This window comes from Muntiacus reevesi, chromosome 11 (genome assembly GCF_963930625.1).
Source record: "Muntiacus reevesi chromosome 11, mMunRee1.1, whole genome shotgun sequence".
NCBI lineage: Eukaryota > Metazoa > Chordata > Mammalia > Artiodactyla > Cervidae > Muntiacus > Muntiacus reevesi.
This window is the reverse complement of record NC_089259.1, coordinates 16,836,995-16,851,936: the sequence shown is the minus strand read 5'-3', so window position 1 is coordinate 16,851,936 and position 14,942 is coordinate 16,836,995. Positions and strand designations below refer to the sequence as shown.

The 14,942-nt window shown below is 34.5% G+C and overlaps 1 protein-coding gene across 3 annotated transcripts in view; it reads right to left on the bottom strand.

The window, feature by feature from the left end:
• The window catches only part of RB1 (RB transcriptional corepressor 1), a 117,857-nt gene that overhangs the window by 71,881 nt on the left and 31,034 nt on the right, over nucleotides 1-14,942 (bottom strand). For all 3 annotated transcript variants that reach the window (XM_065902292.1, XM_065902290.1, XM_065902291.1), the window contains 5 exons: nucleotides 9,005-9,043; nucleotides 7,963-8,030; nucleotides 5,590-5,700; nucleotides 3,053-3,195; nucleotides 541-618 (listed from right to left, as the gene is read on the bottom strand). In XM_065902292.1, coding sequence (XP_065758364.1) covers nucleotides 541-618; nucleotides 3,053-3,195; nucleotides 5,590-5,700; nucleotides 7,963-8,030; nucleotides 9,005-9,043 — 439 coding nt within the window. The remainder of the gene's footprint in view (nucleotides 1-540; nucleotides 619-3,052; nucleotides 3,196-5,589; nucleotides 5,701-7,962; nucleotides 8,031-9,004; nucleotides 9,044-14,942) is intronic.

The window sequence follows — 14,942 nt, the reverse complement described above, 5'->3', positions numbered from 1 at the left end:
GAAATTCCCTGGCAGTCCAGTGGTTAAGTCTGGGTGCTTTCACCACTGGGGCCCAGATCTGATCCCTGGTTGGGGAACTAAGATCCTGCAAGCCGCATGGTACACCCAAGAAAAATAATACTCAAAAGGATGTTCCAAAATTCAGTGATGCCAATAATGTTGATGGCGTTAATCAAGGCTTCTATGCTTAAAGAAGCATAATAAAGCAAATCAGAATCAAATTAGATTGCAGAAATTTAGTTTAAATATTTAAGGCATTTAGAAGTTCAAAAGCCTATATTTTGATTTTTGAAAAATTTCAGTACAAATCAATGTCTAGTGCAAATGTTAAAATGTTTATATATACATTTGAGCATATATTAAAAAGGGTTTTTCTGTTACTATATAAAACTGATTCACCACAATTCTACTTAGATTCTTTCCTTGAGTGAAAAATATTTAATATATAGTATAGTAACCCTACGAAATTTAGACAACTCTTCTTCCCTCCCCAAAGTCCCGAAACATGTTAACTTTTTATTACATTTTCTTTCAGATTACCTCTGGAAGTCCATTAGAAGCTACAATTCCAAGAGAATTCATAAAAGGTATAAAATTTTTGAAATAAACATTTTTCACCTGAAAAAGATAAAGTTACAACATGACCATTAAAATTTTTAAAAACTGGTTTTTTAACTTTTTGACTGTTTTTGACTGGTTTTTTGACTGTTACTATTAATACTAGAATGAGCGAACTGACATTTTGATCAATAAATTACATTCAACTCAGTGTGATCTTTATTTATAATTAATACAATTATTTATTTTAATTTATGAGGCAGATTTCAGGTCCTAGAATGGAGGAGCACGGGGTAGTTGTTAATGAAATGGGATTTACAAGAAGAAAATCCATTGAAACCAACTTCAAAATCCCATATTTAACAAGTGGTAAAAAGATCGGAGGCTCAAAAAAATTAAGTAACTTGACCAAAGTTACATAGCTAGGAAGTGACAGAGCTGGAATTGAAACCCAATCTGCCTAGCATCAAAGCCAAGGCTCTTTAACTTCTCTACACTGCCTCTGATTTTTCCCCAAAGAGTATTTTTGGGCCATTTCATATACATATCAAGTTTAATGTATATTGAGTTAATTATTTTAGCACAAATTTAGGAAAAGGACCTGCTTTTATAAGAAAATAATTTCACATACATATACCTACCAATTTTCTTCAAACTGAATGAAAATGCTTTGGGACTTACGCAGTTTCATACAAAAAACTCCCTACATTTAACATGAATAATAAAGACCATATTTGGAAAACCTGGAATTGTATCTCTGACTATTCTATACTGACAAACTGTTACAGAATTGTAAGCAACTTACTTTTCTTCATATAACTTTCTTTTCCAACTTTGGAGTCTACATTTGTTAAGGTAGAAATAATTTAATATATGCCTGTTAATAAGTTCCTATCTTCTACTTCACAAATAAGCTGTAAGAATTAAGCTTCTATAATACTTATTAATAGTATTGTTTTCCAATTAATTCCCATTTAACTGGAATAATTATAAGATGGGTAGTTCTATTTAACTAATTAGTATGACTAACCAATAATGATATGACCATAAATATAACCAAGTTATATAATCATAAATACTATATGTAAATAATATTACATATTTTAATTAAAAGTATCAAATTTTTAATATAAATTACCAAAGCTATTGATCACCTACACTTTATAAATCACTGTTACATCATAAATTATGAAAGAATTATTTAAAATAAAAAGGAAAAACATGATTTATTCCTGATTTTTGGAAGGCAATTATATAAGTAGTTCTGAAATCCAGAGATTTAACCACCAGGAATTAAAAAGCTGCCTTTATTTATATTCTTTATCTTGAAGGACTAAGCAGCAGGCTGGAGTTAAAAAGAAAAAGTTTCAACTACATTTGTCACCTTATTAGTGAAGACAATATGTTATTCTAGAAAAGTAAAAGAGTATATTATATGTGTAAAGTTGATACATCTACATGTCTATATCTATATACTTGATGAAATTAACTCATAGTGCCAAAATTCAGACTTGATAAATCACTCCAATACTTATTAAATGAGATTTTGATATCATACCCCCATTTCTCCCCAGAGTTGACAGAGAAATTTCAAAAATGCAACATTTCATACAGTGAATTGTGGATAATATAACAATCTGTGAGAGAAAGAGCATGGCACAGTGAAAGAAGCACTGGTAGCAGATGTTTCAAAGCACAGACTTTGTTAGTAATCAGCTATCGGTCTCTAGAAGCTTGTCTACTCATTAGTAAAAGGAGGCCGAGTACATTAATTGTAAGATTCCTCCCAGTTCAAACATTCCAGATCTTATTAACAAGATAAGCAAGATAAGCAATTCCTGGGTGTTCAGCGTATCCTCTACCAGTCATTAACATCTGGTGTGATACTTAGAAACAGAGTAATTATACATGACTGAACAGAAATTTGGGCTTCCCTGGTGGCTAGCAATAAAGAATCTGCCTGCCAGTGCAGGAGACACAGGTTAGATCCCTAAGCTGGGAAGATCCCCAGAGAAGGGAATGGCAACCCACTCCAGTATTCTTGGCCTGGAGAATCCCATGGATAGAGGAACCTAGTGGGCTATAGTCCATGGGGTCGCAAAGAGTTGGATACAACTGAGCGACTAAACAACAAACAGAAATTTAATCTTGGTATCACTTATCACTAAATTCAAAACACTAGGGTTTTCTTAGTAGCTTACCTTAAAACATCAGGAGTATCAATAACCACAGAAGAACCAAAGAACAAATATATTTGAAAACTACTGCCTTAATCATGTACGTTTCAGTGATTCCAGAATGAGGAAGCTATTCTCTTTAAAATCAAAGTAACTGAATATGAAAATTAAACTTTTTCTAAATATTTTGCTACTGCAAAAGAGTTGGCGCTAATTACAAAAAAGCAAGCTCATCATGAAAGAATTATATATTGTTAGGAAGAACTTACATCTAAATCTACTGTAACTATTTTAAAGAAATCATGAAGTTAAATTACCTCATCTATATTACATTCATGTTCTTTACAGAGAACTTCAATAATTCTTGTATCATTTTCTAGTTGTTTTGCTATCCGTGCACTCCTGTTCTGACCTCGCCTTGGTGTTCGAGGTGAACCATTAATAGGTATTACAGCTGTTTCTGTAAAAATGGTAAATTAGATAAGAACAATTGCACATTCCACTGTATAAAACAATGAAGTACTCTAATTATAACTTGGAAGGTTGTAAATAATCTTGGTAACATTCTGCTACTTTTACTTATTAGGCTTCACGAAAAAGCTAACAGCTTCATCTATTTACTTACTATCTATTGTAAATTATATACTGGTAATAGTTTTTGCCATCCCTATTCTCTTCTGCCCCCAGCTGGTCCAAAAAGAAACCTAAAACTCTATAGACAAATATGAAAAAGGCAAGTAATAGCTAACTTATAAACTAATTTTAAGTGTATTCTACTCAGTTGGTAAGGGGGAAAAATGTTTCCTATCTTAAAAGAGTCTTAAGAATGTTAGGCATTATTTATGGATTCACTTTCGAGGTAAAATATAAAAATAAGTTTTAAAAATTTTAACAAATACCATACAAATTATGATTTTTTTAAAAATAAGCATAATAATAATAAATAAAAATAATAATGTGACACTAAATTATGATTTTAGGAAAAAAATCCCCTGGATTATTTTGAGCATTTTCAACTCAAACTGAATGTGGATTGAGCTATTAAAGAGATTATAGATGACTAAGTATAAAAAATATTAATTGCCTCTAGGCCCAACAAGAAACTGAAGAGGATAAAGGAACATGTTAGACTATACCATATGATGCAATCAGTAAAAATTAAACCATGAAAAAGTCAATAGAAAAGACCACCTGATTATTTAATAAATAAATTACAAGAAAAAAAAGAGAAAGATAGATGGAGGAGGAATATTTTAAGTCGTAAAATCATATCAATCAATCACAAAGTATAGAGGCTATTTAGATTCTGATATAGTCAACCTATAAACATTTTTAATTACTTTTATAAAACAATTGAAAACAGGGGCACCTACTAGATATTTGGTGGGATTAAGGAATCACTATGCTAACTGGTTTTTAGGTGTGAGAATGGTATTGTCATTATGCTTTTTAAAAAGACTTTATCTTCCAAAAATATATATCGAAATTTATAAAGATGAAATGGTATGCAAAAATGTGCTTCAAAATAATATTGCTGATAGAACTGGGCAGTAGATAGGACTATGAGTTGATCAAAAGTTATACTCTGAGGGCAGGTGATAAATACATGGGGGCTTATTGTATGATTTAATTATGTTCACAGAAATTCTTTTTTTTTTTTTGGAAATTCTTAATAAAAAGCTAATTAAAAATTTTCCATAGATGTCAATTCAATACCCTATCCTGGTTTCTCCTTTAACATGGCACTTGGAGAATTAAATGAACATCTGAATTATCCAAAAGCACAAAAGCTGTCAACCTAAAATTACACTCTTCATCAACTTATTACAGTTATAACATATTTTAAAAGTGAGGAAAAGGCATATAAAGAAAATTTTTAAAGATTCGGGAAGTTTTTGAATATATTATTTTGTATTTTTTTCATTTTGCGTGTGGTTTCTGCTAAATGACCAGCCTTTTCTGTAAAATCATATTCAACACATTTTCAAAATTCTGCTCCAGACTTCATTTTACCATGAAGCTATTGCTCATGAAGATTAATTAGGCTTCAGTTTTTCAATAACTGACAATACTTTGAGACTTACATGTTTTGATCTGCCCTCTATTATTTTTAGTATTATTAATACTTTTATCATTTTAGGAGCAAGGAATCAGTTAAGCCTAAGTTAAGTTCACATTTTTTTGTAGTATAACAAGTGTTTTTTTAAATCCTACTCTATATGCCACCAAAAGAAGCAATTTCATTCTAAGAGGAGTATACTTATCTTTACTTAATGCTATCTAATTATTTCAGTAATAGTTATTATTTAACTACAGTTTCCATCTCATTACCCTCTGAAGTGGATCAGTTACAGTTCACATGCCAAAAAACAAAAATCAGTCACATAATCATTATAGCATCAATAAAAAAATGTAGTTAAATCTGTTCCTGTAGGATGGGCCACCCTTTCCCATACAGTTTAATTCTTATCTGTTCCTTGCCTATTGATTTTCTCTTTACTGGGTATGCCCTCCCTAAACTTACCACAACCCTCAAACCCTAACTACCACTTCAACACTCAACTCAAATGCCACCACTTCGAAATGGTCTTCCTCAGGTGGGAAAACTTTCTCATCTCCTAAACTCCCACAGTATTTGCTGTATTTTGGCCCAGACCACTTTCAACCATATAGTCTAAAAACTTGCTCACTTTTCTAAACTCTTCTTCCATATCTTATGCTACTTAAGAGCAGGGGCTATGTCTGATTTCTTTTTTATTATTCCTTTGGCTCTAGAACTGTGTTTTGGATCTAGGGGAAGTCAATAAACAACTCTGAATGATGAAGTAGGAGGGGTATAAATTAAAATACTCACTATATGGTTCTTTGAGCAATGCAGCAGGTGAGAGTTTGATAAAATAGTCAAGGACACAAAGCATTAATTGAAATGAGATCACCAGATCATCTTCCATTTGTAATACTTGTCCTGAAAACAAAAATGGTCCACATTTTAAGGTAGAGATTGAGATATTAAGTCAGGAAAAATTGTGAACATGAGTGTGTCCATATACTCATGATTCAACAACCACTAAGAGCATGTTAAAAATCATTTTCTATATCCCTAGGTATGGTGCAAAAATTTGTTTATAATACACTTAGAAGTTGTTAAGAAATGCCACAGAGGTAAAGAATATCAAGGACCTCTTAGTTAAAAATAGTGGAGTGAGGTCAGATCAAAGAATCTCTCTTCCAATTCCTAACAAAATGAAAAGAAAAATATATACTGGTTAAGTGTTAAGTATTGTTATTACAATACCAAATTTGAGAGATAATGACTCAGAGCATCCTTATCTTTTCCCCTCTTTTTACTTAGAGGGAATAGGTATCACTGACAAGAGAGGGGAAAATGGAGAAAGTAAACAGCTACAGCAACGCTAACAAACATAAAGACTCCAGTATAATACACTGAATTAGGGGACAATCTGAATCCTAACACACTCCTTTTATGGAAACAGGACAAGTGCCTGTTTTACAGGTCATTCTAACAAAAATCTCAGAACAATGACTCATATCATTCCAGATGAGGTCCCGACTTTCTCCCTCATCCTCTGACTAAAAGTATACTTTTTTTTAAAAAGGCTGCTCTCATACAATAGCTCTTTGGGGAACACAACAAGTCACAGATAAAGTGCAAAGTGAGTGAAGGGAAATGCATTCACACTACATCAAAGAAAACAGAACAGTAGGTCAGAGAGGCCCAAACAAAGTCCTAGCAACAAGGTGGATGGAAAGAGGATGGGAAGCACAGTGGTTATGCAAACATATTAGAGAAAATAAAAAAGAAAATAAAAAAATAGAATCACAATATAAGGAGAGGGAAAACTGGGTAGACAACCCCATGTTGAAGATAATCTATCAGAAGAAAATGTCCTGAGTCCTTGCACTGAGAACTCAAAAGAACACAAATTACATAAAAACAAAGAGCTAGACAAGGTAAGGAAAAACTCAAGACCAAGTTACAATTACAAACACAGTTTAGCTCAAAACAGAAGGAAAGTTTGAAATAAAAGTAGTTAATACATAAGAAAAAGACCAAAGGTTAAAATAACATTAGAGAACACAATAAATAGGGAGGACAAAATCAATCTAAGGTAAGATAGTGGGTGTTCTCAAAACGTAACAGAATAATATCTTAAAATGTAGCATGCTAAGATTTCTCTGAAATGAAGAGCAGAATCTTCAGGACATGACTCATAAAACAGGCCAAACATAGAAAACACAGCACCAAAAAGCTTTTTTGAAAAACTCCATGGTAAAATCTAGACAGCTAAGGATAGATCAAAATAAAGAACTCAGAAATGGAGAAGCTATGATAGAGGAGTGACAAAAAGCTTAGAATTCATTTAAATACATAAATGAGATAAAACAAGTGTGATAACTATAATTACAGAACAGAATATAAATATAATCTTGGATAATGTAATGATGATAAAAAAAAAATAAGCAAAGCTGAAAGTAGGAAACAGGAAGGTGACATGAAGAGAGAGGATTCTTTTTCTTCAGAGCAGATTAACACATATCGCTTTAACTTAAAACACAAAGTTATATAAAATAAAGATTCTAACCTCTTAAATGTTTTCATAATGCTTTTTCATAATGTTAGATAAATATTTTAGGAAATAATATTGCTTAAGTTAAAACATTCAGATAAATTTAAACAAGTCCTACTATTTCTGTTTATTTTCTTCTATAAAATTTGAGTAAAATTAATTTTTGCATTTTAAATAGCACAATAATATGATCTTGTTTTTAGAAAATTATATCTCTTTGTGAATGCACTCATCCACCCATCTATTTTATCAGAATGTCATTTCAGATGTATTTTGAGCATATACATAATTTTGATGATTATTTTAGGTGGGTTCTGGGTAATTTTTCTATTTTTCTTTGCATTTCACTGTATTTATTGAATTCTTTATCATGAGTATACATCATTTTTATAAAAACAGTAACATTATTCTTAAAAATAGGAAAGTAGGAAAGAATGAAAAAATATTAGAAAAAGAAGTGAAATGAGACATTTTCAAGGTTGCCTCCAGTACCAGAACTATGAATTTGCTAACAGTTAAAAAATCACAAGAATTGGAGGTAAGGAGGAGCAACATTGAACTGAATTAAAATTTTGAGCTTACTCAAAAGAAGGATCAATTATTACATTTGAAACATTAGCATTTAACAATGACTTTACCTTTAGCTAATAAAAATGTGATCCAAGAAACTTTTAGCACCAACATAGAATTTATTTCAGTAGATATCCTAGTAAACAGAAAAAAAATTAGTTTTATAAATATATCTTTTTCTCCCCATTTTTTACAATTACAGACTAGAGTTGACTGCATAATAGAATACAGTCCATTTTAAATGCACAATTAACACATGAATTCAATTTTGTCTCAATTTAGTTTGTGTTTTTTACCAAGTTATTTATATTTTCCCACAGAGTAGTATACCTTTTCTAAAGAAAACACTGAATACCTTCTATTGTAATCTAAAAATATGCACAGGAAGTAGTATAATATGACATACTTGGTTTCCAATTAATTCTTTTCTGTTTTCTAATTAAAACCAATTTTATGTAAATAGAAAATATAGGGGTTTGGGTGACTCTAGTTTACCAGTTTAACACTATGCCCTCATAAACTTTAAATCACTCACTTGTTGGAATTAACAAGTGGAATTAGATTAATAGAGTTAATTAATAAATATACAATTTCTCTGTATCAACTGTCTTCAGTATCATTATTTCAGTGGGGCAGAAAATCTCATATATTACTCATTATGTTTCTGAAAAAAAAACTGTAGAGTTCTTACAATGGTATACTGCTGGAACATGTATCATACATTTAAAAAAGACTTTGGAAATTTTAACATAGACATTCATGTTTATTCTTACACAAAAATTATGCTTTTAAGTCTTAGTTAATAAAATGTCTGTAATACACTCTCAATAAAGATTAGCATTTTTCTCAGAGTTGGTAAAAAATTGCTCTGAATCAACTTCTCCCTTTAGTTCCCAATTAGTTCTCCCTTATAGTAAAAGGCAAGTATTTCATACCACTTTCTTTGTGAAAAGATAAATAACCTGCACAGGGCTTAAATCTATGACCTTAATTTATGAAGTAGTGTGAAATAAGCAATCAAACCAACTCTCAAATTATCAATGTGTTTGGGATTATTTCATATATTAAAAAACCCAAAAAGTGAAAAATAACATGCTCTGAGGCACTTACGAACTGCTGGGTTGTGTCAAATATATAAGCTCACACGTCCTGAAAGGAAGAAATAATTATGTTAACATCATGACTTTTTAAAAAGTTACTTTTAAAGTTTTTTCGTAATTTAGATGTCAATTTTATAACGCTTTATTCATCCTATTTTAAGGATTTTTTTCTAAAGTGCAGAATTATAAAAACAAAGTTAAAGTAGATGTTTCCAATTTGTGACATTTCACACATCCCTGTAATATCTAGTTACAAAACGACTGGACTCCATGTGTGCATTTGTAACTTGGAATACATTCTGTAATTGAATCTTGATCTGGTTACAATCCCACACCAGGTCATAAAAGCTTATTTAATAAAGTCTTGCTGAAATAACACAACTGAAAAGTACTACTTAACTGAAACCTACTTATTTAGGGCAGCGACTTCTGGAATGGTGGGTAGAGTAAGGATCTTTACAGACCTGTTCCCTAAAATAATAACTATAATTGGTAAAAACTATTTCTGAAAAACCATTTAAAGTCTCTGGAAATTTTTCCAAGGGCATACAACAAAAAAGGGAACATATCTTCAAGAAAATCTAACAAGTCTTGATGAGAACAATGAGTCTGAGGAATTCAATGCAAAACTCATTTCTTACTCCTCTCCAGTTCAGCATAAGGAAGCTCTATGCCTGACAGGTGTAGCCAAGACACAGGGCTCCTCTCTCTCCAGCTCTCAGCCTGGAACTCTCTCTGGGGAGAGCAGGTTATCAGTGTTTCTCACCTCCCACAGGTCTATGTTGCAGAAGACCCAGCCCAGGCAAGAGGAGCTGAGCGGTCTAGGGCTCCTGTCCTCCACTTCGCACCCACTCACGGGGTAAATTTCTATTCCAGGCACACAGCACATCAAAATACTGATTTGTCTTGTCTCAGGCTGGCTCACAGGACAGAGGTTCCAGCCAAGAAAGGCAATCTGGGAGACTAGGGCTATTGCCTCCTCTCACTGCCCTACTCTTAAAGCAGAGGTATCACTGCAAGAGAAGACAACACTGTCATCTGGCTCTCCCAACCAGTGGCACAGAAGTGGCAGCAGGAGAGAAGCAGGTCTTAGGAACATAGAGCCTTGAGCTCTCCCGAGGGGAATTAACTTCACGCAGAATGGTGTGGGGGTGTTCAAGAATAACAGCACTGTTGAAGGCAATGCAGATTTTGGTAGAAGCAGATAAAAGAGAAAACCGACAGATCTTATGAGAGCAAAAAGCTAAATCCTAGATCACTGAGAGGAGAACCAGGGAAAGAAACAGCTAAGAATAACTCTTCAGACTATCAAAGACTACTCCTGCAAAGGGAGCCAAATTTAATTGGATTAAACTGTGAAGCAATTTTTGACTCAGAGCATTGTCAAAAACAAAAAAGTAATCAACAATAAATGAGAGCTAACAATTAAGTGTGATATTAACAGATGCAGTTAGCTTAACAGCAGGGGGAAAGATGGTTAAAGAAAAAAACCACTCAGTGACTGCACCTGGCCAAGGCTACACTGAGGAGCAAATCAGAGGTAACACACTGGGAGAAAAGACTTCACTGAAATAGTACTTTCCATGTCATGGATATGCCTGTTCTGGACATATCATCTAATAAAAGTATGTGGCCTTTGTATCTGGTATCTTGCACTTAGCTTAATGTTTTCAATGTTCATCCACACTGTAGCATATATCAGTACTTTATTTCCTTTATGGCTGAATAGTATTCTACCATATGGATATGTGTGTCAGTTGCTCAGTCGTGTCTGGCTCTTTCCAACACCAAGGACTGTAGCCTGCCAGGCTCCTCCAGGCAAGAGTACTGGAGTGGATTGCTGTTTCCTTCTCCAGGAGATCTTCCCGGCCCAAGGATTGAACCCAGGTCTCCTGCATTGCAGGCAGATTCTTTACCATCTGAGTCGCCAGGGAAGCCCCCTAACTATATGGATAGTTCACATTTTGTTTATCCTTTCATCAGCTGATGGATATTTGGGGTGTTTCCACTTTTTGGCTAATACAAACAACACAGCCATGAACACCTGTACACAAGTTTATGGATGAATGATACATGTCAAAATTTGATGTTTTTGGATATATGAGTTAAATAAAACACTAAAATTAATTTCACTTGTTTATACTTGCCATGCAGCTAACTATTTAAAATATATGGCTTGCATTTTTATATTTCTATGTGACAGCACTAATGTAGTTAGTAACAGCTTTAAAAGCTACTGTTTATTAAGCATTTAGTATGTGCTAGGAGGTGAGCTAACCACTAATATTGTCTGACTTCATTCTTACAATTACTCTGCAAGGAGAGCATTAAGATTAGCTATATCTTACAGATTGAAATTGAGGTTTAAAGATGTTAAGTATCTTTCTCTAGCTTACAAAATTGGTAAATGAAAAAAATTAATATTCCTATCTAGATCTGTTTAACTTTTTTAAAGTTATCCTCATCACTACAGCACACTGCCATATAAATACATATAAGTGAATCCAGAAATAAACAGGCTTTGGCAGGCCTGTTTATTTGTCCATGTGTCCATGAGTCAGACACAACTGAGTGACTTTCACTTTTGGTATCACAGCTAATTTTCTCAACAGTTCTTAAGAAGAAGGTACACATAAGATAGAAAAAAAAAAATCCTGATTCACTTCAAGACCAATAAACATTAAATTATCTCATAAACTAGTCAATAAAAATTCCAAATCCCTTTAACAAAGGCCTGAGTGATCTTTTACAGGACAAATCAGACTCTGTCACTTGATAGCTTAAAATCAATGACTCCATCGCCTGCTGGGCAAAGTTCAAGCTCACTATCAATCTCATCCCCTCCTACCTTTTAGCCATTAGCAATATCCAAAGTACTTTCTGGTACTGCTTTGGCTTTGTACACATGCTGATCACTCTGCCTAAGATGCTCAGTCCCAGTCTCCACGTATTTTGCTTAGTGAGTTTCTAATTATTCTTTAAACTCTACTTAGACATTGCCTTCTTCTACAGTTTTTTCACCCCATAATTATTCTTATTACCTTAAAAATACACAGTATTGTTACCCACTACATAATTTCTGCTTCTTACAAACAACCCTCTACAATAGGACATCAAAAAATTACTGCAAATAATTATATTAAAATATATAATTTAACTATTTACTGTAAACTTCTTGATGATCACAGTATCATAAGATTTCACATTCCGAGCATCTAACATTTAGTCGTTACCAATAGTCACTTCATTAATGCTTGTGTAGTTTCTAAATTTATATGCACTAGAACAGCTGATAGCCTAAAGTTTCTTAAAGGATACGCCACCAAAAAAACTTCTTTTAAACCATCATTAAGAATACAAGTCACAACTTGGCAGTAAGGTCACCACTCAGTTCAGTTCAATTCAGTCGCTCAGCCGTGTCCGACTCTTTGTGACCCCATGGACTGCAGCAGGCCAGGTCTTGCTGTCCATCATCAACTCCTGGAGTTTACTCAAATTCATGTCCATTGAGTCGGTGATGCCATCCAACCATCTCATCCTCTGTCATCCCATTCTCCTCTTGCCTTCTATCTTTCCCAGCATCAGGGTCAACTCTTCACATGAGGTGGCCGAAGTACTGGAGTTTCCGCTTCAGCATCAGTCCTTTCAAATGAACACTCAGGACTGATCTCCTTTAGGATGGATTGGTTGGATCTCCTTGTAGTCCAAGGGACTCTCAAGAGTCTTCTCCAACACCACAGTTCAAAAGCATCAATTCTTTGGCATTCAGCTTTCTTCACAGTCCAACTCTCACATCCATACATGACCACTGGAAAAACCATAGCCTTGACTAGACGGACCTTTGTTGACAAAGTAATGTCTCTGCTTTTTAATATGCTGTCTAGCATATTGGTCATAACTTTCCTTCCAAGGAGTAAGCGTCTTTTAATTTCATGGCTGCAGTCACCATCTGCAGTGATTTTGGAGCCCAAACCAATAAAGTCTGCCACTATTTCAACTGTCTCTCCAACCATCTGCCATGAAGTGATGGGACCAGATGCCATGATCTTACTTTTCTGAATGTTGAGCTTTAAGCCAACTTTTTCACTCTCCTCTTTCACTTTCATCAAGAGGCTCTTTGGTTCTTCTTCACTTTCTGCCATAAGGGTGGTGTCATCTGCATATCTGAGGTTACCTTGATATTTCTCCCAGCAATCTTGATTCCAGCTTGTGCTTCATCCAGCCCAGCGTTTCTCATGATGTACTCTGCATAGAAGTTAAATAAGCAGGGTGACAATATACAGCCTTGACGTACTCCTTTTCCTATTTGGGACCAGTCTGTTCTTCCATGTCCAGTTCTAATTGTTGCTTCCTGACCTGCATACAGGTTTCTCAAGAGGCAGGTCAGGTGGTCTGGTATTCCCATCTCTTTCAGAATTTTCCACAGTTTGTTGTGATCCACACAGTCAAAGGCTTTGGCATAGTCAATAAACCAGAAATAGATGTTTTTCTGGAACTCTCTTGCTTTTTCGATGATCCAGCGGATGTTGGCAATTTGATCTCTGGTTCCTCTGCCTTTTCTAAATCCAGCTTGAACATCTGGAAGTTTATGGTTCATGTATTGCTGAAGCCTGACTTGGAGAATTTTGAGGATTACTTTGCTAGCATGTGAGATGAGTGCAATTGTCCAGTAGTTTGAGCATTCTTTGGCATTGCCTTTCTTAGGGATTGGAATGAAAACTAACCTTTTCCAGTCCTGTGACCACTGCTGAGTTTTCCAAATTTCCTGGCTTATTGAGTGAAGCACTTTCACAGCATCATCTTTTAGGATTTGAAACAGCTCAACTAGAATTCCATCACCTCCACTAGCTTTGTTCCTAGTGATGCTTCCTAAGGCCCACTTGACTTCACATTCCAGGATGTCTGGCTCTAGGTGAGTGATCACACCATCGTGATTATCTGGGTCATGAAGATCTTTTTTGTACAGTTCTTCTGTGTATTCTTGCCACCTCTTCTTAATATCTTCTGCTTCTGTTAGGTCCATACAATTTCTATCCTTTATTAAGCCCATCTTTGCATGAAATGTTCCCTTGGTATCTTTAATTTTCTTGAAGAGATCTCTAGTCCTTCCCATTCTATTGTTTTCCTCTATTTTTTTTGCATTGATCACTGAGGAAGGCTTTCTTATCTCTCCTTGCTATTCTTTGGGACTCTGTATTCAAATGGGAATATCTTTCCTTCTCTCCTTTGCTCTTCACTGCTCTTCTTTTCACAGCTATTTGTTAGGCCTCCTCAGACAGCCATTTTGCTTTTTTGCATTTCTTTTTCTGGGGGATGGTCTTGATCCTTGTCTCCTGTACAATGTCATGAACCTCCGTCCATAGTTCATCAGGCACTCTGTCTATAAGATCTAGTCTCTTAAATGTATTTCTCACTTCCACCGTATAATCGTTTAAGGGATTTGATTTAGGTCATACCTGAATGGTCTAGTGATTTTCCCTACTTTCTTCCATTTAAGTCTGAATTTGGCAATAAGGAGTTCATGATCTGAGCCACAGTCAGCTCCCGGTCTTGTTTTTGCTGACTGTATAGAGCTTCTCCATCTTTGGCTGCAAACAGTATAATCAATGTGATTTCAGTGTTAACCATCTGGTGATGTCCATGTGTAGAGTCTTCTCTTGTGCTGCTGGAAGAGGGTATTTTCTATGACCAGTGCACTCTCTTGGCAGAACTCTAGTAGCCTTTGCCTTGCTTCATTCTGTTCTCCAAGGCCAAATTTGCCTGTTACTCCAGGTATTTCTTGACTTCCTACTTTTGCACTCCAGTCCCCTATAATGAAAAGGACATCTATTTTGGGTGTTAATTCTAAAAGGTATTGTAGGTCTTCATAGAACCATTCAACTTCAGTTTCTTCAGCATTACTGGTCGGGGCAGAGACCTGGATTACTGTAATATCGAATGGTTTGCCT